This window comes from Narcine bancroftii, chromosome 3 (assembly GCF_036971445.1).
Source record: "Narcine bancroftii isolate sNarBan1 chromosome 3, sNarBan1.hap1, whole genome shotgun sequence".
NCBI lineage: Eukaryota > Metazoa > Chordata > Chondrichthyes > Torpediniformes > Narcinidae > Narcine > Narcine bancroftii.
The window spans coordinates 104,389,461-104,415,793 of record NC_091471.1 but is presented as its reverse complement, the minus strand read 5'-3'; the positions used below and the strand labels follow the sequence as shown (position 1 = coordinate 104,415,793).

Genomic DNA, 26,333 nt, shown 5'->3' with positions numbered 1-26,333 from the left:
TCTCGTATTGGCCTTTCAACCTCTTCACTCGATGTATCTCTGGACTGGTACCTTTTTACACCTGAGACATTTCTCTTATACAGGACTCCAGTCAGAGACTTGACTGTCACCATACTGCCACTTCTGGATACGACAGTATAGGATTGATGGTAATAAGGTGTGTCTAGCATACCACCAGTTTCATGCCTCACTAGAACATTATCTCCTGGCATGATGTCTGAGTACTTGGCTCCACGTTTCGAATCTGTGTACAGCTTTGCTGCACCTTTCTTTTCAGCATCGTGGTCCCTCATCTCCTGGTCGTCTCGGATTTCCTTTATTTCTGGCATTTTTGTGCGGATTTTTCTCCCAAAAAATGCTTCTGCAGGACTTTTTCCAGTGGTTGTATGAGGCGTTGCTCGATAGACAGCCACATAAGATAGCAATGCTTCTCGCCAATTTTGTCCTTCTGCGTGTGCAATCCTCAATCGTTTTTCAATGGACTGATTTTGTCTCTCTACTTCTCCGTTGGCTTGCGGCCATTTCGGAGTTACTTTATGATGGTGGATACCTGTGGTCCTCATGTATTCCGCAAATGTCTCTGAAATGAATTGTGGACTATTGTCAGAGTATAATGTAACAGGTAATCCATATCTTGTGAATATCTCTGCTAATGCTTGTATTGTTTTTTCAGTGGTTGTGGACTTCAACACCACGTACTCATAGTATCTGCTGTAGTAATCTATCACTACCATAATTGATTCACCCGTCGGTAAAGGTCCAAGAAAATCAACAGCTACGTCGATCCATGGTCCTGTCGGAAGTTGCGTACTCCGGATCGGTTCTGGCGGATTACTCCTACTTGTGATTTGACATCCGTGACAAGTTTTAACAAATTTCTCTGCGTCTTTATCACAACCTGGCCACCATACCTTGGTCCTGAGGTTTTGCTTGGTACCAACAATGCCTAGGTGTCCTTCATGCGCTAAGGATACGATCTTCGGTCTCAATCTTTGCGGTATCACCAATCTGCAACCTCTTAATACACACTGTCCGATGCAACAAAGTTCGTCTCTAATGTGAATGTAAGCCTTGTGAGTACACTTGTCCCATTGTCCACTCTGTATGCATTCTCTTACTTCCATGAGTTCTGGATCACATTCGGATTCTCTCTCGACCTCCTTCGTAGTCACAGCTTTCGGTGTCGCCTGAATAGCTACGAAGCGTACAAAGCTCTCTGTTTCTGTTCCCAATTCTGACTTGGATTGTTGGCCACCATCCTTCACCAATCTGGACAGCGGATCTGCAATGTTTGCTTTCCCTGCAATGTGGATTACTTTATATTTGTAGGGTTGTAGTGTGAGTACCCATCTCTCTATTCTGGCGCATGGTTTGGATCTAGGTGCATAGATCACCTCTAATGGCTTATGATCTGTGATGAGTTCAAATTCAATGCCGTATAAATATGCATTGAACCTCTCACAGGCCCATACAAGTCCAAGTGCTTCTTTCTCTGTCTGAGAGTATCTTCTTTCCACATCTGATAACGATCTGCTGGCATAGGCAATGATTCTTGGTCCTCCATCATGCATCTGGACCAACACAGCTCCTAAACCAACCGGGCTGGCATCCGCTATGACTTTGGTTGATGCTGCCAGATCGTAATATCCAAGAGTTTTTGCATCTGTCAGGCTCTGCTTCAGCTCTGTGAACGCTTGCTTCTGCTCAGATCCAAAATGAAATGGTACACCTTTCCTGGTTAGTTTCCTTAGTGGTTCTGCCACTGTAGCGAAATTGACCAATCCCAGGAAACTCCTCACCTTTGTTGCGTTCTGAGGTGCACGTGCCTCTGCAATCACTTTCACCTTGGCCTCTGCAGGGTTTCGTCCTTCCTGTGTAAGTCTGTGTCCCATGAAGTCCATTTCTGACACACCGAACTGGCACTTTTTTCCATTCACGGTAAGGCCGGCTTCCTGTAGTCTAGATAGTACACGCCTCAACCGTTTGTCATGCTCTTCCTTTGTTGGTGCATGGACTATGATGTCATCAGAAATGTTGGCACCTCCAGGAATGCCTTGAATCACTTGATGGATTTCATACTGGTAGATCTCCAAAGCTGCATTAATTCCAAATGATAGTCTCTTGTAACGATACAATCCACAGTGAGTCACAAATGTTGTCACATCTCGGGAACCTGGATCCAGCTCTAATTGATGATAGCCCCATTTCAGATCAATTTTTGAGAATACCTTGCTGGTATTGAAGTATTTCCTCCACTGTTGGTATAGGGTGTCGTTCTCTAATTATAGCTTCATTGGCCATTCTCATGTCAACACATAGTCTTATGTCACCCTTTGGTTTGGGCACAATCACTACTGGACTGACCCATTGTGTCGAATGTTCCACCGGTTCAATAATGTCTTGTTCGATCAATTCTTTAATTTTGGCTTTGACTTTCCCACGAAGTCCAAACGGAGTTCGGCGCATTGGTTGTGCCTTGGGTTTGACCGTTTCATCTACCGCTAGCTTCAATTGTCGACCTTTCAGCTTTCCTACTCCTTGGAAGACTGTGGGGAATTCTTGCTTCATATCCTCGTATGACTGAATTGAATTGACACAAGTATGAAGTATTGCCAGGTCTTGCTTTCTACTCAGCAATGGTTCTCCCCTCTCTTCTATGACCATAAACTCTGCTTCGGTGTACTTCCAGCTTCAACAGTTGCAGTAAAACATCCAATGGTCTGCAATGGCTTTGTTGCTGTGTATGGATACAGTTTCTTGGAACACTTCTTTGAGGTACAGATGATCTTTTTCCTTTTCAACTTCTCCCATAAATGTCGATCAATCACATTACTGTCACTGCCTGAGTCTACAATGACCTGAACTGTCACTCCACCAATGATCACTGGGACCTTCTCATTCAACGTAAATTGGTAACAACTCTATTCCTCCTGGGTATCATCATCGTCACCATCTATCTGGCGAATGGTATCTTTCTTTCCACGATACTTTCCTTTCCCCCAGGCTTTGCCTTTGGAAGTTGTACTCTTCCTCTTCTGGTCTGCATTGGACTTGCTTTTGCACTTCTTTGCAAAGTGGTCCTTGCCTCCACACTTTCTGCAAACTTTGCCTTTGGCCGGGCAATATGGGTCTATTCCAAAGTGACCTCGGTTTCCACATCGATAACACTCCACGTCATGTGTCGGCGTATATCTTGGCTGATTATGGCGATGTGAGAGCCTCTTAATTTGCTGGCTTGAGTTGTCTTTCAGGGTCATGGTATGAAATTGCCCTTCAACAGCCTCTAATGCAGCAGCAATGGTTAAAGCATCGGTGAGTTCCAACTCACTCCCTCTTTCCAGTAGACGTCTTCTGAGTTTATCTGATCTACAGTGCTGTACGACTTGATCCAATAACTGGTTGTCCAAATCAGCTGGCATGTAATTGCATCCAACAGCTAGCTGGCGTAGTCTCGTCACGTACTGAGCAATTGTCTGGCCATCTTCTTGTCTCGTTCTCCGAAACAAATGGCGTTGAAATGTAGCATTCGGTGTCACTACATAGTGTGCATTTAATGCATCTACTGCTTTCCGGTACTCATCCTTTCTTCCAGTATTTAAAAGTGTCTTAAATGTTTCCCGAACTGCGGGTCCTGCAGTGAAAAGAAGTAACGCCCTTCTCTGCGCTTTTTGTTCAACTGTACCGGTATCTAGAAATAGGCCAGGACTGTTGGCGTAGGATTCAAATTCTTCCAGCCATGCCTTCCACTTCACACTTACAGTGGTTGCATCACCCATTGGGTCAAAATGAGCAATTCCACTATGTGTTAGAAAGTCACAGTTTGCACCAGCCATGAGGAAATATTCCAGCCCCAAAAGTACTGAGTCACAGAGAAAATTCTTATCACCTTGAAGTTGTCTGTAAACGTCTGTAATCTTGTTTAGTCTTTAATTTTCTTCAAGCTTCTTTCATCCTCGTCGCCAATGTCACATTTGAGGCCCGAAATGTGAAGTTAATAAAACATTAAACACAAGTTTATCAGGTAAACTTCTGAGTGTCTTTATTCTCCCGTTTCCTTTGTTCTCTTGCTTGTGTTCTTATCTCTCTCTCATACCACGTGACTTCCGGTACATCTCATACATATTCATTATCATGACAATTACCATGTCCTGCTACCCAGACTATTTGGGGCCACTTGTATCTTTCAAAATCTGGTAAAACTCGATGGGTCTCTTTGATAGGTCTTAAATGAGTTCCTTGTTTTGGACAGCATTTTCTGTCAAGGCTCTATGAAATTCATTGTTTCTACTGAAATGTTCTCACTTTATGTGGTCATTATAAAGCAACTGTTAGAAATTAAAGTACCTTTAAAGAAATTGCTCGAGACAAAAATTGAGAACAAAGAACATTTATTACAACAACAATGCAAAGTTGGGTGCTTCCCCTTACCCTGGGAATACACACACATACTGGGGCTCACCCAACTTTTATACAGTCAATTTCAGTATCAGAGTGCCCTCCCCCTTACATTCTTCTGCCCCCTGGATGGGTTTGGCATAGGTAATCCTTCCTGCCTACGTGCAGTTTCAGTACACTTGGAGGACCAGGGGGTATCCTGTGGGTGCCCCATCATGTCATTGTCCTTATTCACACCTTCCTGATTCTCGGGGCTACAATCTCTTGGTATGCGGAGTTGACTCATTCTATCTAGGGTTGGCTAATTTCATATGTATAAATCTGTGTATGGTTAGCTAATTAGATATGTAGGACTTGGTACTTCTGTCCAGGGCTAGGAGACCTTTATCTGATCCAGACTACCTCAACTTCCTACATTCTATTGTACCTTACCATTCCTTTTCTTAGTCTTATGGTCTTGTCACAAAGACTAGAAGATTCTTATGTTAATCGTGCTGACTCTGCTTTCCTGCATCCTAACCCCCAAGCTTATCCTGTTTGTACTGGTTACAGCCATTAACTGATGAATTTTAGTTTCTTCCATGTTCATAATTTTAGATCAATTTTCCCATCTCTCACACAACTATGCTGTATTTTTAAATCTGCAAACAATAAATGCCTTTATTAATTTAAAAGAATAATATTGGAATGACAATTTGCTGAAAATTGTGTGTTTTCTTTTGAAGTTCACCTTTAATCTTACTACATTAATTAGTATGTTTCTGTGATCCAAAAACCACTAACTATAATTTTGGAAACTCAGCTGGTTCTTCGTTGTCACTAGAATAATAATTCAATCAATTATCAAAACTGGAGTTGACTAATTTAAGTGTTCTTTAAATATAACCATATAACATTTTACAGTATGGAAACAAGCCATATTGGCCCTTCTAGTCCGTACTGATTTACGTGGAAAAATCCACTAGTTCCACCTACCCACTCCCTTGCCCATCACCCTCTAACCCCCCTCTCATCCATGTACTCATCTAACCTCCTCTTAAATGACAGAATTGACCCTGCCGCAATGACCTCTTCCGGAAGATCATTCCACTTAGCCACCACTCTCTGAGTAAAGAGGCATCCTCTAATATTACTCCTAAAGTTTTGATGCTGGGTTTTGTGGCCCTTTGGGCTCGTAACACAGATCATTCACGCATATTGTGAACAGTTAAGGGACCTTGCAGCACCCTGCTCACCGCTTATTGCCAACCAAAAAAACAGCCCTCTATCCCAACTCTCTCTATTGGTTAACCAATCCTTTATCCATGGTAATCCATCACCCCCAATTCCATGCATTTAAAAAAAATCTTCTGTGTCTTTTACGCAGCAACTTATCAAATGCATTCTTAAAATCCAGGTAAACAAAGTCCACCTGCTCCCCTCTATCTTTCACGCTCGTTATATCCTCAAAGAACTCCAATAAATTTGTCAAACCGGACTTGCCTTTGGTAATCCAAGCAGCATCTGCCAAATGGATGCATTTCACTCCAGATGCCTCACTATTTCTTTTTTAATGATAGCTTCAAACATTTTCCCAACTACAGATCTTAAACTAACCGGCCCTTTGCCTACATGCTTTTTTGAATAATGGCATGACATTCACCATCTCCCAATTGACTGGAACCTGCCCAGAATCCATAAAACTTTAGTAAATTATCACCAAAACCACAACTATAACTTCTGCCATTTCTTTTAGTACCATAAGATGCATTCGATTAGGACCAGGGGACTTATCTATCTTTAGACCCTCATTTAATAAAGGAGTACATCTCCTTTATTGATAGTTATCATATCCAGGTCTTCACCTCCCATTACGTCCATAACATCTGTCTTTGATATGTTTGACGTGTCCTTTAATAAAAGTATCAAATGTACATGTCTTAACTTTCCCTGAACTTAAACATGACATACTTTGAGAGAATCATTGAGTTAAAGTAGATTTATTAGAATCTTTCCATTTAAATAAAATAGCTCTTTTAGCCAACAATGTAGAAAAGGCTACAACCTGATATATGGAACATTTCTGAAACTATAATTCCAAAAATAGCAGTTAATGGGTTAGGTTGCAAACTGATATCCAGTATAGCTGACAAAATCTTTAAAATATCTATCCAATACGTCTCCAACATAGGGCATAATCAAAATATATGAGTTAGAGAAGCCACTTCTGATTTATATCTATCACAAATAGGACTAAAGTTAGAAAAAATGCAGGCCAATTTGTCTTTCGACATAGAAGCCAGATGTACTACTTTAAAATGAATCAAAGAATGACAAGCACATATTGAAGAGGTATTAGCCAATCCAAAAGTCTTCTCCCATGATTCCTCTGGAAGCTGTAACTGAGGTTCCTCTTCCCAGGCCCTTTTAATTTTGTCATTAGAATTTGATTACAATCTTAATAGCTTATTATAAACTTCATAATTTTAAATACCTCTATCAAATCTCCCCTCATTCTTCCATGCTCCAGGGAATAATGTCCTAACTTGTTTATCCATTAATTCAAAAAATACAGGAAGATTTAGAGAATTGGAAAGAACTACTGTTAACTTTAATAGGAAGAGTAAAGTGTATTAAGATTAATGTATTCCCATGAGTGCAATATCTATTCCAAAAGTTACCAATTCCCCTGACAAATAAATTGTTTGCAAAACTGAAGAAAATAGTAAGGAAAATTTTATGGAAAGGTAAAAAATCAAGAATAGCACTAGAAAAATTAACATGGAGATACAAACAAGAAAGGTTACAGCTACCAAACTTCAAATATTACTACAGGGCAGCACAGTTAAGGTACTTATCAAGATTTTTATCAGAGAGGAGGAAAACCAGACTGGACTAAGATAGAATTAGACAAATTGGGAGAAAATATCCTGGAACACATATTTTATAAATCGGATAAAAAATTGGTGCAATATAACAATTCACCAGTACTACATCACATACTTAAATTATGGAAAAGAATACACCTGGAAGAAAAACGATAAATGATCAAATACCAAAAATGATATTAACACAAAACCCATTAATCCCCTTTACAATAGACAATTTATTTTTCAAGGAATGGGATAGAAAAGGAATTTAAAAAATAGAAGATTGGTTTTTGGGAAATAATTTATTAACATTTGAGCAATTAAAAGATAAATATGGAATAACACAAAGTACGATGTTGAGATTACCAGAAAGTAGCAACTATGAATATTTAATCACAAACACAATGATAATTTAAAAAATTATTATAAACATGTACATCAAATTGCAATATAAAGAAGATGAAATAAAGTATAAACTGAAACAAAATTGCGAAAAAAAGATTTAAACACAGAGATGAAGAACAAAACACGGGAGAAGTTGTATATAGGAACAACGAGGAACACGATAAATACAGGTACACGATCCTTTATCCAGAACCCTTGAGGGGACGGTGTGTTCCGGATTTTGGATTTTTCGGGATTTCGGAAAGCCCACCCAAATTGTGCTGCCTATCCACCCCCACCTGCTTCCAGTCGCCCGGCAGTCTCCCACAACGTCTGCCTCCCCCGACCGCCGGTCCCTCGGCCGCCTCCCCCGACTGCCGGTCCCTCAGCCGCCTCCCCCGACCGCCAGTGCCTCAGCTGCCAGACATCTTCCCCTGACCGCCAATTCCCACTTGCCGGATTTTGGAGCTTTCCGGATTTTAGGTGTCCGGGTAAAGAATCGTGTACTTGTAGTAGATTATGTATGATTCAATATAACTGGCATCACAGATTATATATTACTCCTCAAAAATTAAAAGAATGGTACCCAACAGCATCGTATAGATGTTTTCATTGCAAACAAGAGATCGGATCTACATTACATGCAATTTAGACATACTCAAAAATAAAAACTTTCTGGGAAAATTTAAACCTAATATTAAACAAAATCACAAAAAACAATATACCAAAAGATCCAAATTATTTCTGTTAAATATAATAGAGACAAAAAATAATGACTAAATTTTATTTGGGCTTTGTCTAAATTTATTTTGATAGCACTAGCAGTAGAAAAAAAATGTATTATGACAACCTGGAAATTGGAAACAAACCTTAAAATACAACAGTGGTTTACAGAAATACACAAGTGTGTTCCATTAGAAAAAATTACATACAATCTGAAAGCCAACTGTATATTATTTGAGCAAATTTGGGAACCATCTATAAAATATGTCGGAGAATGCCGACCACAAACCTTCATCTCGTAAAACAACATAATTATGAGCACAATAAGATTTAAATATGCAAAAGTAGATGATACAACTTTTTTTCATTTTTGTTTTTGTGTTCTTTGTTTAATGTGTTTTATCATTTATTGATTTTTGATGAGGGGTGGGGATGGGGAGAGAGAGGAAGGGGGAAAGAAAAAATGTCACTATGTATATATTCTTGATGATCATTTGTGGATGTTCTTATTTATATGACTCAGTGCAAAAAATTTTCAAAATTTAAAAAAGGAAGTGCTTTTATTAGCTAATTTTGAGGAGACGTGTGGTTGTGTAATTTTCTGTCTGTGCTCAAAGTTTAAGATAATGATCTTTAACCATTACTGCCAATGAACATTGATAGAGTAGTAAATGTGTCGGTTGTAATCTGCCCTGACACCAGCTGCAAATATATTAACTTCTCTATGATAACTTCACAGGACATGGAGGATATGCCTATTTAAAGGAATGGCTATGGTGGGGAGGCCTTCTTTCCAGTAAGTTGCTTTTTCCAATGTATTAACTTGAGTATCTACTTAAATAAAATAAAACCTCTGGTGTCTGGAATTGGTAGATGCCTGATAAGTTAATTTTCGGGTTGCTTAAGACTGCTTTGTGAGATTAGTGAACTAATGGCAAGCCACACATTTTAAACTTCCGTATTCTTTAATTATTTATTTTGTGTAATTTATTTTGCAAGTTGCATAAATTCCACATATGATCAATCCAATTAAGCTGAGTTTGCATTTATCTGGTTGTGACAGAGATTTTTCTCACATTTGTAGTTGATTTAACTAAGCTCATTAATGGTTTTTATTTTAAAATTGCTTGAGGTCACCTGCACAGATGATTTCTCCAAATGGACTGAAAGGGGGCCAATGCATCACCTCATTGTTGTCGAAAACAATAGAAGCAGTGGAAATTCCACACCATGTGGTAGCAGCAGTGGCATGTTTGTTTGTGTTCGTGACATAAAAAGCAAAAAGATGCCTGTCTCCCCCTCCTCCAACCCCCCCTCCTCCAACCCCCCTCCTCCAACCCCCCCTCCTCCAACCCCCCCTCCTCCAACCCCCCCTCCTCCAACCCCCCCTCCTCCAACCCCCCCTCCTCCAACCCCCCCTCCTCCAACCCCCCCTCCTCCAACCCCCCCACCTCCAACCCCCCCTCCTCCAACCCCCCCTCCTCCAACCCCCCCTCCTCCAACCCCCCCTCCTCCAACCCCCCTCCTCCAACCCCCCTCCTCCAACCCCCCCCTCCAACCCCCCCCCTCCAACCCCCCCCTCCAACCCCCCCCTCCAACCCCCCCTCCAACCCCCCCCTCCAACCCCCCCCTCCAACCCCCCCCCTCCAACCCCCCCCCTCCAACCCCCCCCCTCCAACCCCCCCTCCTCCAACCCCCCTCCTCCAACCCCCCCTCCTCCAACCCCCCCTCCTCCAACCCCCCCTCCTCCAACCCCCCCTCCTCCAACCCCCCCTCCTCCAACCCCCCCTCCTCCAACCCCCCCTCCTCCAACCCCCCCTCCTCCAACCCCCCCTCCTCCAACCCCCCCTCCTCCAACCCCCCCTCCTCCAACCCCCCCTCCTCCAACCCCCCCCTCCTCCAACCCCCCCCTCCTCCAACCCCCCCTCTCCTCCAACCCCCCCTCACCTCCAACCCCCCCTCTCCTCCAAACCCCCCACTCCTCCAACCCCCCCACTCCTCCAACCCCCCCACTCCTCCAACCCCCCCACTCCTCCAACCCCCCCACTCCTCCAACCCCCCCACTCCTCCAACCCCCCCACTCCTCCAACCCCCCCACTCCTCCAACCCCCCCACTCCTCCAACCCCCCCACTCCTCCAACCCCCCCACTCCTCCAACCCCCCCACTCCTCCAACCCCCCCACTCCTCCAACCCCCCCACTCCTCCAACCCCCCCACTCCTCCAACCCCCCCACTCCTCCAACCCCCCCACTCCTCCAACCCCCCCACTCCTCCAACCCCCCCACTCCTCCAACCCCCCCACTCCTCCAACCCCCCCTCTCCTCCAACCCCCCTCTCCTCCAACCCCCCTCTCCTCCAACCCCCCCTCTCCTCCAACCCCCCCTCTCCTCCAACCCCCCCTCTCCTCCAACCCCCCCTCTCCTCCAACCCCCCCTCTCCTCCAACCCCCCCTCTCCTCCAACCCCCCCTCTCCTCCAACCCCCCCTCTCCTCCAACCCCCCCTCTCCTCCAACCCCCCCTCTCCTCCAACCCCCCCTCTCCTCCAACCCCCCCTCTCCTCCAACCCCCCCTCTCCTCCAACCCCCCCTCTCCTCCAACCCCCCCTCTCCTCCAACCCCCCCTCTCCTCCAACCCCCCCTCTCCTCCAACCCCCCCTCTCCTCCAACCCCCCCTCTCCTCCAACCCCCCCTCTCCTCCAACCCCCCCTCTCCTCCAACCCCCCCTCTCCTCCAACCCCCCCTCTCCTCCAACCCCCCCTCTCCTCCAACCCCCCCTCTCCTCCAACCCCCCCTCTCCTCCAACCCCCCCTCTCCTCCAACCCCCCCTCTCCTCCAACCCCCCCTCTCCTCCAACCCCCCCTCTCCTCCAACCCCCCCTCTCCTCCAACCCCCCCTCTCCTCCAACCCCCCCCATCCCTTTGCTGCTTCCCAGGTAACATTTCGTGAATCTTCTCTGCACTCTCTCTACCTTGTTGATATCCTTCCTATAATTTGGGGACCTCATCAATGCCTTGAACAGTCTCAACATCACTTCCTAACTCCTGTATTCCATGCATTGTTTTATAAAGGCCATCATACTAAAAGCCTTCTTCACCACCCTATCCACATGAGATTCTACCTTCAGGGAATGATGCACCATTATTCCTAGATCTTTCTGCTCCACTGCATTCCTCAATGTCCTCCTATTTACTATGTATGTCCTGTTTTGATTATTCCTTCCAAAATGAAGCACTTCATACTTATCAGCATTAAACTCCATCTGACATCTTTTAGCCCACTCTTCTGAGCAGTCCAAATCCCTCTGCAATCTTTGAATACCTTTTCATTATCTACAATTCCACCCATTTTATTATCATCTGCAATTTACTAATCCAATTTACCAACCCATCATCCAGATCATTAATGTGTATGACAAACAGCAAACGACCCAATAGAGATCTCTGACACACACCGCTTGTCACGGGCCTCCAGCCTGACAAGGAGTTATCCACTACGACTCTCTGGCATCTCCCTTTCAGCCACTGTTGAATCCATTTGAATATCTCAAAATTAATACCTAACGACTGAACCTTCCTAATTAACCTTCCATGAGGAACCTTATCAAAGGCCTAACTGAAGTCTATATAGATAACATTCGCCCTCAACAACATTCCTAGTCACCTCTTTAAAAAAAAATTCATCAAGATTGGTCAAACATGATCTTCCACACATAAATCCATGTTGAGTCTTCCTGATCAGACTTTGCCTCTCCAGATACTTATTTTATCTCTAAAAACACTTTCCATTAACCTTCCTACCACAGATGTCAAACTTGCAGGCCAATAATTGCAAGGCTTGCTCCTTGAACCCTTTTTAAACAACGGAACCACATGTGCAATACACCAATCCTCCGGCACTATAACTATCTCTAATGACATTTGAAAAACCACATTCAGGTCCTCTGCTACTTCCTCACTAAGTTCACTCAAGGCCCTGGGGAAATTCCTGTCGGGACCTGGAGACTTATCCACGTTAATATGCTTCAAAAGCTCCAGTACTTCCTCTTTCTTAATCACTACAGTTTCCATAATTACCCTCTTTGCTTCCTTTACCCCGCACAATTCAATATCCTTCTCCTTTGTGAATACCAAAGAAAATAAATTTTTCAAGATCTCCCCATCTCTTTTCCTGATATTTATCATGAATGTGCATTCCAAATATTAATTCTGAATGTTTTCAAAGGTCAACTTCCTCTTTCTTTGTAAGTAGAGGTGAGCCAGCATTAAATCACAGCTAAAGCCTTGATTGCTACATTGCCATTGGTTAGACCTGCCATAATCAGACTGTAAAGGGATCAGCTGATGCCTTTTCTTCCCTTTACATATCATGTTCTGAGGCAGCCCAAGGCTATGTCCATCCATCAATGTTAATGAAGTGGAGTTTGGTTTTAAGGATCTAATGAACTTAGCAGTATTTGCTATTAATGGTAACATTGACTCCAGTATTGAGTCCAATTCAAAACCTTTATCCTGTAGATGATCCAATATTTTGCTCCAGCTCTTCTCAGATTCCTAAACCGTGCCTACAACCCCACCGCTATTTCTTTCTCTCTGGGCATCAAACTAGGACTGCCTATAATAATCAAGTGATCTCGTTCATGAGGAGTACCAAGTTATGCTGAAATTTGCATTTTCTTGGGGAAACTTAAAAAGTAAACGCTGCTGATCATAACATTTGCAGCCCATCTGAATATTGGCTACTATTATAATGTGGAATGTAATCAACGAGGCATATGGAATTTACCAAATCTTAGGGGTCTGTGGCTCATGTATTCTAAAAATGAATATAAAACGTATTTCAATAAATGTGTCTTAATAAAAGCAAAATCTTTACTGTAATAGAAATAGCATTTTAGTTAAATATTGGATCTGAAAGGTTTCTATACTTCAAAGATTGCTTCAACAATAAATCAGTAATTTAATTATTTGTAGAACAAAATAATAAGTTTTAATTCATTGTGCTTTGGCTCAACTCTTGGTGAAACTATCCAGGAAATCCCACCTCCCTATTTTTCACTTTCTCTTGGTTTTTTGTTTTTTTTTTAAATCAAATTCCCTTTTGTAAAATTAACCTTGTACCTGCTTCTACCACCCAAAACATTGAGCATTCCTGAGCATAAGTTGCTGCCCAAGTAAAATTTTCATGTCTTTTGGCTTTTTCCCAGGTTTGTAATAATTGTTCCTGGCCTTCTGCCATGAATGAGAAACATGATTTTGAAAACTTCCGTAGCACTAAAGATATTTTTAATAATCTTTCTGAATTGCTCATTTCCACAAGCTATGTAAAGTGTTTTTCAGTGTCAGATAATTAGCTCTGAATATGTTCTGTCCAACACACCCTGCTGTCATTTAAGGATATCACTGGAACAGATGAGTGCAACTTCCAAGACATGGGTTTCTTAGCAATATTATTGCCTGCACTTTATGACCAAGTTAAAAAGTAGAGAGTGACTCAGAATGGAAAATCAATTTGAAAGCTTTTTATATACAGTGGAAACTTGGGACTATTTTATGCTGGAGCAGGAGCACCGCAAGACTGTAAGAGCCGCTGTCCTCGGTTGTACCATTGGAGGTTTTAATAAACACTCAGAGATTACAGCACAAATTTTATTCACATCCCAGGCTGCCGGTCATGTATGAGTACACTGTTGCACTGAGCATGCTCACCACTCAGTGATGTGGCTTTTACAATGTGTCTCACTGAGCATGCTCACCACTCAAGTGTGATGCGGCTCTTGTAGTGCTCCTGCTCCAGCATAAATAGTCCCAAGTTTCCACTATATATATCAATTAAAAAAAAATCAGGATGGACAGTTCGGAGCTCCTTTCTAAGCTCACTCTTGTACCCTGTTTTATTTTGCAGTGGGTATTGGAGAAGCTGCTAATTTTACTGCCTATGCGTTTGCACCTGCCACACTGGTTACCCCATTAGGGGCACTGAGTGTGCTCATAAGGTATGAATTATTCATGAAGAAACTAAAATAGAGGGATACTTTTAATGCAAAACATTACTATTTGAGTGTAATTAATAAAGCATACCAACATGTGGAGGTTTTAAGTGGACGAAGTTGAGCATTAAGTAAGGTACCATCAGAATTTATTGTCACAAGCGTGTCACAAAATTTGTTGTTTTGCAGCAACATTACATGTGCAAACATTGCTATAAATTGCATTAATTTATTTACTTAACATGTAAAAAGGAGAGAAAGTAAGGTAGTGCTCTGTGGTTCATTGTCCATTCAGAAAACTTTTGGCAGATGGGAAGAAATTGGTTTTGCAATGTTTGTCTCAGGCTCCTGTACCAGTGTAAAGAGGGCATGTTCCTTGTGGATACAGGGTGCTTCCTTGAGACATCACCTCTTGTAGATTTCCTCAGTGGGGCGAAAACTGCCCAATCTGGCACTGGCAGAGTTCACAACTCACTAGTCTTTACCAGTCCAGTGCATCCGTGTTGCAACCAATCAGAATGCTCTCCACGGTACACCTGTAGAAATTTGCAAGTGTCTTTGTGGCATAGGACCATAGGAAGTAGGAACAGGAGTAGGCCAAAAGTGGCCCATCGAGCCTGCTCCGCCATTCAATACGATCATGGCTGATCTAATTTATGACCTAACTCCACCTACCTGCCTTCTCCCCTTATCCCATAATTCCTCTATCATGTAAAAATTTATCTAACCGGAGGTGTTTCTGATTCATGCTGATTCCTCTGATGGGGCAGGGTTTCAAGTTTCTGGATCACTGGGACCTTTTTTGGGGAAGATGTGACCTGTACAGTAAGGATGGGTTACACTTAAATCCCAGGGGGACCAGAATCCTGGCAGGGGTATTTGCTAGGGCTACTCAGGATCCTTTAAACTAGAATGGTTGGGGGGAGGGAGCAAAATAGTACAGAGCAGTAAGGAGAAGGTTAGAATGCAAACAAAGAAAGTTTGTAGCAAGTATTTGAATATAGATGGGCAGGTGATAGAGAAAGGAAATGCTCTGGAAGAAGATGAAGGGCAATTGGCAGGAAAAGGAAATAATGTTGTTATTAAAGATGAGGGAAAACAGGGATTAAGAATTGGGAAATCTCTGAAATTCATATATTTTAATGCCAGGAGTATTGTAAAAAAGGTGGATGAGCTGAAGGTGTGGATTGATACTTGGAAGTATGATGTGGTAGCGATTAGTGAGACATGGTTGCAGGAGGGATGTGATTGGCAGCTGAATATCCCTAGGTTTCGTTGCTTTAGGTGTGATAGAGTCGGAGGGGCAAGAGGAGGTGGTGTTGCATTGCTTGTCAGGGAGAATATTACAGCGGTGCTTAGGCAACCTGAAAAGATTAGAGGGCTCGTCCACGGAGGCTATTTGGGTGGAACTGAGGAGTGGGAAAGGAGAGGTTATACTTGTAGGGGTGTATTATAGACCACCCGGAGGGGACCGAGACCTAGAGGAGCAAATCTGTAGGGAGATAGTGGATTTTTGTGATAAGCACAGGGTTGTAATTATGGGAGATTTTAATTTTCCACATATATAGATTGGGAAACACATTCTGTGAAAGGGCTGAATGGGTTAGAGTTTGTGAAATGTGTGCAAGATAGTTTTTTACAACAATATGTAGAGGTGCCGACCAGAGAAGGAGCAGTGTTAGATCTACTGTTGGCAAATGGGATGGGTAAAGTGACGGAGGTTAGTGTTGGCGAGCACTTCGGGTCCAGTGATCATAATGCCATCAGCTTCAATGCCATTATGGAAAGAGATAAGTCAGGGCCAAGGGTTGAGGTTTTTGATTGGGGAAAAGCTAGATTTGAGGAGATGCGAAAGGACTTACAGGGTGTGCATTGGGACAATTTGTTTTATAGGCAGGATGTAGTAGAGAAATGGAAGTCTTTTAAAGATCAGATTTTGAGAGTGCAAAAGCTTTATGTTCCTGTTAGGTTAAAAGGAGGGGCAAAAGGTTTGAGAGAGCCGTGGTTTTCAAGGAATATTGGAAGCTTGGTTCGAAGAAAGAGGGAGGCGTACATTAGGTATAAGAAGCATGGAATTAAGGAGATGTTTGAAAAATACATTGAATGTAAGAGGAATCTTAAGAGAGGAATTAGGAAAGCTAAAAGAAGGTACGAGGAGACTATAGCAAGCAGGGTGAAAATTAATCCAAAAGGGTTCTACAAATATATTAATGGTAAAAGGAAAGCGAGAGACAAAATTGGTCCATTAGAGAATCAGAGCAGAAAACTGTGTGTAGAGCCTAGAGAAATGGGGGAGATATTGAACAGTTTCTTTTCTTCAGTATTCACCAAGGAGAAGGATATTGGGAGATGTGAGATAAAAAAAAGCAAATTGGGTAAATATGGAGAATATAGTGATTACGAAAAATGTAGTGTTAGGGCTTTTGAGGAATATAAAGGTGGATAAGTCTCCGGGACCAGACGGGATCTTCCCTAGGACATTGAGAGAAGTAAAGGAGGAAATAGCAGAGGCTCTGATGGTAATTTTCCAAATGTCATTAGAGATGGGGATAGTGCCGGAGGATTGGCGTATTGCGCATGTGGTTCCGTTATTTAAAAAGGGTTCAAGGAGGAAGCCTGGCAATTATCGGCCTGTAAGTTTGACGTCTGTGGTAGGTAAATTAATGGAGAAAGTTCTTAGAGATAGTACTTATAAATATCTGGATAGACAGGGTCTGATCAGGAGCACTCAACACGGATTTGTGGGCAGAAGGTCCTGTTTGACCAATCTGATTGAATTTTTTGAAGAGGTGACTAGCAATGTGGATGAGGGTGGCGCAGTGGATGTTGTCTATATGGACTTCAGTAAGGCCTTCGATAAGGTACCACATGGAAGGTTAGTTAGGAAGGTGCAGTCTTTAGGTATAAATTTTGAGATAGTCAAATGGATTGAACATTGGCTGAAAGGGAGAGGCTAGAGAGTGGTAGTGGAAAATTGTCTGCCAGGTTGGAGGCCGGTGACCAGTGGTGTGCCTCAGGGATCTGTATTGGGCCCATTGTTGATCGTTATATACATTAATGATCTAGATGATGGGGTGGTGAATTGGATTAGTAAATATGCAGACGATACTAAGATAGGTGGAATAGTGGATAATGAAGAAGGTTTTCAAGGATTGCAGAGGGATTTGGGCTGCTTAGAAAAGTGGGCTGAAAAATGGCAGATGGAATTTAATGCTGATAAGTGTGAGGTGCTTCATTTTGGTGAGAAGAATCAGAACAGGACATACGTAGTAAATGGGAGAGCATTGATGAATACAGAAGAGCAGAAGGATTTAGGAGTAACGGTACATCGTTCCCTGAAGGTAGAAACTCATGTGAATAGGGTGGTGAAGAAGGCTTTTAGTATGCTGGCCTTTATCAATCATTGCATGGAATATAGGAGTTGGGAGGTGATGTTGAGATTGTATAAGGCGTTGGTGCGACCTAATTTAGAGTTCTGTGTGCAGTTCTGGTCACCTAATTATAGGAAGGATATAAACAGAGAGTGCAGAGAAGATTTACCAGAATGTTACCTGGGTTTAAGCATCTAGAGTACAGGGAGAGATTGGGCAGATTAGGTCTTTATTCTTTGGAGCGTAGAAGGTTGAGAGGGGATTTGATAGAGGTATTTAAGATTATGAAAGGGATAGACAGAATGGATGTGGATAGACTATTTCCGTTAAGAGTAGGAGAGAGGACATGAGTTAAAAGTTAAGGGGCAAAGGTTTAGAGGTAAGATGAGGGGGAACTTCTTTACTCAGAGAGAGGTAGCGGTGTGGAATGAGCTTCCGGGAGAAATAGTGGCGGCAGAGTCAATTTTATTATTTAAGAAAAAGCTGGACAGGTATATGGATGAGAAGAAGGTGAAGGGTTATGGTCATTGTGCAGGTAGGTGAGACTAGAGAGGAGTGTTTGGTTCGGTGCGGACTAGAAGGGCCTAATGGCCTGTTTCCGTGTTGTAATTATTATGTTATGAGGAAGTCAAGGATCCAGTTGCAAAGGACTAGGCTTTGAAGCTTGTGATGGTATTGAGCGTATGATGATGGTGTTGAAAGCCGAGTTGTAGTCATTGCAAAGTAGCCTGATTGACGGTGCCCTCCATAAAGTTTGGGATAAAGACACTGTTTTCCTTTATCTACCCCTGTGCTCCACAGTTTTAAATTTGTAATCAAACAATTCATATATAATTAAAGTGCACATTCCAGATTTTATTCAAGGTTATTTGGATATATTTTAGTTTGACCATGTAGAAATTATAACACTTTATATACATAGTCCTTCATTTTAGGGCATCACAATTTAAAAAAAAATAAATTTACACATACATACAGCACAGTAACAGGCCATTTTGGCCCATGAGTCCATGAAGGCTGTGAAGTCCATGAAGTCCTGACCTCAAGGAAGTAGCGGAAAAGGCGGATGGCCAAATACAGTGTGAGGAGCTCCTGGTCGAAGGCGCTGTATTTGAGCTCCGGCGGGCGCAGCTGCTTGCTGAAACAGGCCAGCGGGCACCATTGACCATCAAGCCACTGTTCCAGAACCCCCTCCCCCCCCCACTGCCGTAGCTGAGGGATCCGCGGAGAGCGCCGTGTGTGCCTCCGGCTACGGGTGCACCAGCAGCGTGACGTTGGCTAGAGCCTCCTTTGTCACAATGAAAGCCCTGTCTGCCTCCTCTGACCACTTTGGTGGCCATGAGCACAAACAATGGGTGCATGGTGCACAGGGCTCCGGGGATGAAACGATAGTAAAAGTTCACCATCCCCGTGAACTCTTGGAGGTCTTTCAGGGTGGAAGGTTTGGGGAATCGTTGAACAGCTGCTACCTTCTCCAGCATCGGCGCGGCCCCAGCGCCAAAATGGTGTGCCTCAAAAACTGGAGGAACTCCTTGCCAAACTGGTATTTGGCCGCGTTGACCGTGAGGCCAAAGTTCGCCAGCCGGGCAAAGAGTGTGTGGAGGTGGGCTTTGTATTTATCGCGGTTACGTCTGGCAAAGAGAATATCATCCAGGTAAATGAACACAGAGTCTAGGTCTTTTCCAACCGTATCCAGGAGGCACTGGAACGTTTGGGCCGCATTCTTTAGACTGAAGGGCATACGCAGGAACTCGGAGGCCAAAAGGGATGATAATGGCTGTCATAACCATGTTGTCTGGATGCACCGGTATCTGATGGTATCCACGCACGAGGTCCACTTTGAAGAAGACCCATGCACTGTGGAGGTTAGCGGACAAGTCCTGTATGTGGGGCACTGGGTACCTGTCGGGGGTGGTTGCATCGCTCAACCGACGGTAGTCCCCACACGGTCTCCAGACCCTGGACGATTTCAGGACCATATAGAGCGGCGATGCCCAGGCGCTGTCTGAGCACTGGATGATTCCCAGATCCTGGAGCCTTGAGAATTCCTTTGCCTGCTGGAGCTTCTCGGACAGCAGTCATCTGGGTCTAGCATGCAGCAGGGGGCCCTGTGTGGTGATGTGGTGAAAGACCCCATGCTAGGGCTGGGAAGCATTGAACCGTGGCTCTAAGATGGCGGGGAATTCGTGGAGGATCTCGTCGACGGCAATGGCAGCGATTTCAGGCTTGTGGGCTTCTGCTGTGTCCAGTCAGGTAGAGTGAAATGTCCGGGAGTTGACCAGCCTTTTGCTCTTCATGTCAACCAGTAAGCCATGAGCTCTGAGGAAGTTAGCCCCTAACAGCGCAGTGCCCATGGAGATGAATCTCCAGTGGAACTTCTCCTTCCCGATCTGGATCTGTGCCCTGCGGGTGCCATAGGTCCTGATGGTGGAGCTGCTGGCTGCACGCAGGGTTGGACCTTGAGATCAGGTGCGAGTCTTTAATGCTCTGGGGGGAAGGACGTTGAGCTCAGCCTGTGTCCACCAGGAATCGGCGGCCGGTGGATCTGTCCATCACATGAAGGAGGTTGTTTGTGTGGCCAGCCATCGCAGCCATCAACGGCAGATAGACTGGTCGTTTCCCTGAAACCCGCAGGGCTGGCGGCACTTTAGGAGCTTGTGCTCCTCAGTGCTGGTGGTAGAAACACCAGGTCGACTGGCCCTCCTCTTGCTTGGCCTTGGGAGCGGCTTGCGGTTGGCTGGCTCCTGGTCATGTCACCTGGTTGAGGGCTGCCTCGTTCTCCCTCTTCGTGTGCCAGAGGGCATTTGCATGGGCTGCTGCTCTCCTACGGTTCGAGAAGTCTTCATCTGTGAGGAGCAGCTGGATGTCCTCCGGCATCTGTTCCAGGAATATCTGCCGGAAGAGAAAACAAGGCTTGTGGTCTTCCTCCAGGGCCAGCATTTCGTCCATCAGCGCCGACGGACTATGGTCCCCAAGCCCAACTAAGTGAAGGAGCCTAGAAGCCCGTTGCTGGGGAGTTAGCCCAAAAGTTCCAAGCAGCAGGACTTTGAGGGCGGTGTACTTGCTGTAGCCGGGGGGTGGTGGATGATGTCGTCCACCCTCACTGCCGTATCTTGGTCCAGAGCGGTCACGACATGATAGAACATCATGGCGTCTGAGGAGATGTTGCGGAGTTGAAATTGTCCCTGGATCACATTCTCGGTCAGTGGGTCCAAAAGGGGGAAGCTTGATGGAGACAGCATTAACTCCTGCTGAATCCATGGTGTTTTGAGTCCAGAAAAACATCTGGGCTTGTTGGGGTCACCACTCTGGCGGTGTGAGCAGTGGAAGAAACACAGCCACCACGTTGAGGGTCGTTAACGACAGTTTTTATTCAAATTCAGCGCGCCCCTTTAAGGGCAGCATGAACTCAGTCACCTGGTGCATTGTGACATCATAATCGCTGCGCAGGGTGTGCGCTGGAAGGGATGCTGGAGTCAGAGAGAAACCTCTGATGACGCCATTTCCCCATGGCTTCCCTGCCACGTGGCGATATCAGCGGGGCCGGTTCGCCATGAGGATGTGTGCCGCCACAGAACTATGTATTTTTTTTTAAGTGTTACAATTTCTACACATAATAACCTTGAATAAAATTTGTAATGTGCACTTTAATTGTGAATTGTTTGATTACAAATCTAAAACTGTGGAGCCCAGAGACAAAAGGAGAGGGCAAAAAACCATCTTTATTCCTAACATTATGGAGGGCATTTTGTGTTGCTGCAGTCTAGGTGATCCAGACTTGAGTAAATAATCCCTCAGCAACCACAAATTGCTTCTTCAGAAGCAGGACTTGTGGAAGTTTTAATAAGCTGTAAAGAAAACAAAATAATCAACATGTTCTGTTCTGCTCCTTGATAATGTATTGATGCAGAGCACAGTTTTTAAAAATTTAAAACATAGAACATTAGGGCCTATACTTTGCAGTAATATCCTTCAGCTCATAATGTCATGCCGATCTTTATATTACTGAATAAAATTAAAATTCTAAAAGAAATTTATTTTTAAATATCCGGGGCAGCTATCATGTAAAGGTGAGTCATTCTAGGGTGTGGTTACTTTTTGGGAAATAACCAGTCAGTGGCAAGAGCTTTGTGAAATGGGTACAGAAGAGGTAAGATGAAGAGAAGTATTTAATCCCTTGAATTGTTTCCAATCAGTTGAATTATGGCTTTTTAAAACCCTTTTCTACACATCTTGTTTCCAAAGCGCTTAATATCTTGCCTGTCAAATAATCAATTTAATGACAAAGTTACACACTTCGATCTTTAACCAGATAAAACAAATGTAAAGTACTGAGACTAGTGATTCTTAAATTTTTTTTAGCAATTCTAGGCATAGAGAGGGTATTTTTATTCCCACATTTCCTTAACGAGAAGGTACATTCTGATGCTGGTGGTTACCTGTCAAACTGTAGAGCATATTTTTGGCAGGCTGTGCCCTTTAATACTGGTGTCATCTGCAAAACGAGACGGATACGCATGTGACCTTCCATTTGTATCAGTGAGACCAAGATGATGAAAGATTTGTTGAAGGGATGGTCTGTCGAGCACTTGTCAGCAGTTCAGGTTGTCAAGGCTTTACTAAGGAGTTCAATATGATTCACATTGTGACTGCTGTTGCCAGATTAGAAGCTAGCCAGCAGCACTTTGATTTTTCCAGACAAAGACTGTTCTTTCAGAGCAAGCAAGATGAAAATGATTGAATTTCCTGATGGGATGTGTCTAAGTGGGAACATTATCTCTAGTACACTGGTTAAAATTCATGACTGAAGACTTAATGTCAGTATAATGTTCATATTCTGTAAATTTGCATATTGTCCTGCAAAAACTATCTGGGTTTCATAATTATCATCATCTAGGTGTACAATACATTTAAAAGGATGGTACTTTAAAGGTGGATGAACCTAATTATTGTCAGTAGGGAAGTCTAAAAAATTTATTCAGTGCCTAAGCATTAATGGAAACTTGGGATGAAATTTGAACAAATTTTACAAAAGAAAATTTAAAACAAATTAATTGACCATGTTTAAGAAACAATACCTTTCGGATGAATTTATTAATGGCAGAATGGAAATTTCGCAATTATCCAGGGCAAATATTGATTAAAAACAATTATGCAATAATATTGTACAAATTTTACAATGTTTGGACTCTTTACATTGTAACATCCTACTGTGCTTTGTTATATTTCCCAAATAGCACTGTGCTTGCTTCTTATACCTTGCACGAGCAATTGAATATACTTGGCAAGTTGGGATGCATGCTCTGCATTGTAGGATCAACTGTAATAGTGATCCATGCCCCAGAAGAAGAAGGTATCCACTCCTTGGATCAGATGCAAGACAAGCTAAAGGATATAGGTATATTCAATTTTACTTTAACAAGATATTTTTGAACATGAATGATTTGGGAAATTCTAGAATGGTGCAAGATTCTTAAACATTTCAAGCTTTGCAGTGGATAATGCAAAATCTAGTTCCATCTCTTGGTTTTTCTTTTCAATTTTGCACCTGATTGCAATTCGAAGCAAGGGAATTGCTAGTTGTGAGAAAGTTATTTGGTTAATGGAATTTTTTAAAAATTGGAAAATACAGGAAATGCTCAGCAGGTCAGGAGACAACTGGGAGAGAGCATCCAAATTAACATTCAATTCAGTGATATTTCACCAGAACTAGGAATGGTTAGATATCAAATGTATTTTAAATTGCAGAGGAAGGGTTGTGGTGATGGAGTGGATTACAAATCAAGCTGAATTATGTAATGGTGGTGATGGTTGTGAGAGGCCTGTTAATCATAACCAAATCGATCACAGAGATGTCAGATAGAAAAGAAACTTTTATTGTCACGTAATAATACAGATAATGTAATATTGAAATGTTCTTTTGCCTGTTGTAAGGCAGACAGAGTTGCCTTTAGCTTTGCCCAGCTCCCCTTACAGTAAAAGAAACAAAAGAGAGTCCCTTCAGAGATTCTGAGTGTCTGTGGATTCACCTCCAGCACTTGCGCAGCCTCTGCAACCACACTGCCACCTGTTTGATCCATTTGCAACCCGAGCTCCTGATCCAAACCTCCCAATACAATCAGGAAGCTTTCAATGCCTGAGGCCCTTTGGGAGCTCCTGCAGCCTGTGTCAGTCCTTCTGCCACTGAGCCCCTTGCTGGTTTGCTGCCATGGTCACCCATCTCGTGTGCGGGAAAAATTCCCCTTCTCAACAGGGAGAGATGTTCTCCCTGTTTCTGGTGTCCTGCTCCGGTTCACTGCTCTCCGGGAGTCAACAGCCCTTCAAGGCTGCTGCTCAGTACAGGAGTTGCCATCATTCACACAGACTCCACAGTTGCAGGATTTTAATTTAAAATGCCATTGTGGTGCACTGTTAGCCAGAATCAGACACACACAAGGTAAAGACTGTACAACAGGCTTTAATCCACAAAGGCTTCCACAGAGCCAGGCTGGCTGTAGCTGCAGTAACTCTGAGTGAGACTTCAGGAGGCCGGCGCAGGCCTATATCCCGGAGGGTGATTGACACCTGACCGGGTGGGGCTTGATCCATTCAGGCCAACTGATTGACATCCGGCCAGGTGTTGTCCTGTCCCCTTACACTTCTGCAGGTACAGAGGTTTTCCCCCTGCAGTAGGCAGGCAGTACACTCCTGCAGATACAGAGGTTGCCCCCTGCAGTCAGCCAGTAGTGTACCACCACAACCATCAACACCTTTAACAGGCCATTTAAGGCCTGTATGCAGTCATCGACATTAGGACCGGGCCCATTGGACCCTACAGACCAGCGCTGTGCTGTTGCTGGAATCTGAAATAAAAGGGATTTCTGTGTAGGTCCTTCAGCCGCTGACCCTCTTGCTAGTTGGGAACCCTCTGGAACGTAAACACTACATGTTTACAACCTTTCGTCTCAGACTTTATAGTTCAAATACAAACTGGAAGGGCTTGTCTTCTGAAACTATTGAATTATTTGAATCCTGGGGGGTTGTAGCATTCTTAAGTAGAAGATGAGATGTTTTTTCCTCAAACTTACGTTGGTTATTATTACGATGAAAGAGGCTAAAAATACAGAGTCATTAAAGTGAGCCACAGGTGGCAGCTTGGTCACAGCTGCAGCTTGAAGGAAGTGTTCTGCAAGGCAGCTGCCAAATCTATATTCCATTTCTACAACGCAGAGGTGATTACATTGTGAGAAGCAAATGCAAAACAGTGTGTTGGAAGAAGCACAAGTGAATTGCTGCTTCACTTGAAGTGCTTGAGTTTATGGATGGTGGGAAGGGACAAGGTAAATGGCAATCTTTTGCTATTGCTTGGATATGTGCCATGTTACGGGTGTCAGTGGAGATGGAGAATGGATGGATTGTGGCAGAAATGTTGCTTTCAGAATGCCAAAAGGAAATTCGTAGATTACACAGCATGGCAACAGACCCTCAGTTCAAATCATTTATGCCAACCAAGTGTTTGTTTTGACTAATCCCATTTACCTTCATTTGATCTATATCCCTATTTATGCACCTGTCCAAATGTGGGTATAGAAATACATCCACTACTTCCTGTGGCAGTTTGTTCCTCGTGTCCACCTCCCTCTGCATGGAAAAAAACCTGCAATGGCTCACCTTTAACTATTTCCCCTCTCATCTTAAATGTGTGTCCTTTAGTTTTGCCTTCTAGTCCAAGCTATATTCCTTGATATTTTCTGCATCCTCAAGTTTAATTACATTCTTACCATTAGCAAGGTGACCAGAACTGTTCACAATACTCCAAGTGCAGCCTAATTAGTCAATTGTACAGCTGTTACATAACATCCCAAATCCTATACTGAATGCCTCAGAAGATGAGAAGGCAAGCATTCTATGTGCCACTCTGTCTACCTGCTTTGTCATTTTCGGAAAATATGCATTTGTACCCAAAGGTTTGGAACATAGGAATATAGGAAATAAGAACAGGAGTAGGCCAAAAATGTCCCATCAAGCCTGCTCCGCATTCAAGACGATCATGGCTGATCTAATTTATGACCTAACTCCACCTACCTGCCTTCTCCCCATATCCCCTTATTCCTCTATCATGTAAAAATTTATCTAACCGAATTTTAAATATGTTTAATGAAGCAGCCTCAACCACTTCCCTGGTTAGAGAATTGCAAACATTCACTACTCTCTGGGAAAAACTATTTTACCTCATCTCTGTCCTAAATCTACTCCCCCAAATCTTGAGACTGTGTCCTCTTGTTTTAGTTTCCCCGGCCAGCTCAAAAAACCTTCCTACATCTATCCTATCCATACCTTTCATAATCCTATATGTTTCTGTAAGATCTCCTCTCATTCTTCTGAACTCGAGCGAATACAATCCTAGACGATTTAATCTTTCATCATAAGTCAACCCCTTCATCCCAGGGATCAACCTAGTAAACCTCCTCTGGACCGTCTCCAAAGTCAGTATATCCTTCCTCAAATATGGAGACCAGAACTGGACACAGTACTCCAGGTGCGGTCTCACCAGTACCTTATACAGTTGCAACATTATCTCCCTACTCCTGAATTCAATTCCTCTAGCGATGAAGGACAACATTCCATTTGCCTTCTTAATAACCTG

The 26,333-nt window shown here is 43.4% G+C and overlaps 1 protein-coding gene across 4 annotated transcripts in view; it reads left to right on the top strand.

Annotated features, from left to right (window-relative positions):
• LOC138757436 (magnesium transporter NIPA2-like) overlaps window positions 1-26,333 on the top strand; it is a 43,555-nt gene that overhangs the window by 13,923 nt on the left and 3,299 nt on the right. For all 4 annotated transcript variants that reach the window (XM_069924713.1, XM_069924712.1, XM_069924711.1 and 1 more), the window contains exons 3-5: window positions 9,091-9,147; window positions 14,252-14,342; window positions 22,945-23,105. In XM_069924713.1, coding sequence (XP_069780814.1) covers window positions 9,091-9,147; window positions 14,252-14,342; window positions 22,945-23,105 — 309 coding nt within the window. The remainder of the gene's footprint in view (window positions 1-9,090; window positions 9,148-14,251; window positions 14,343-22,944; window positions 23,106-26,333) is intronic.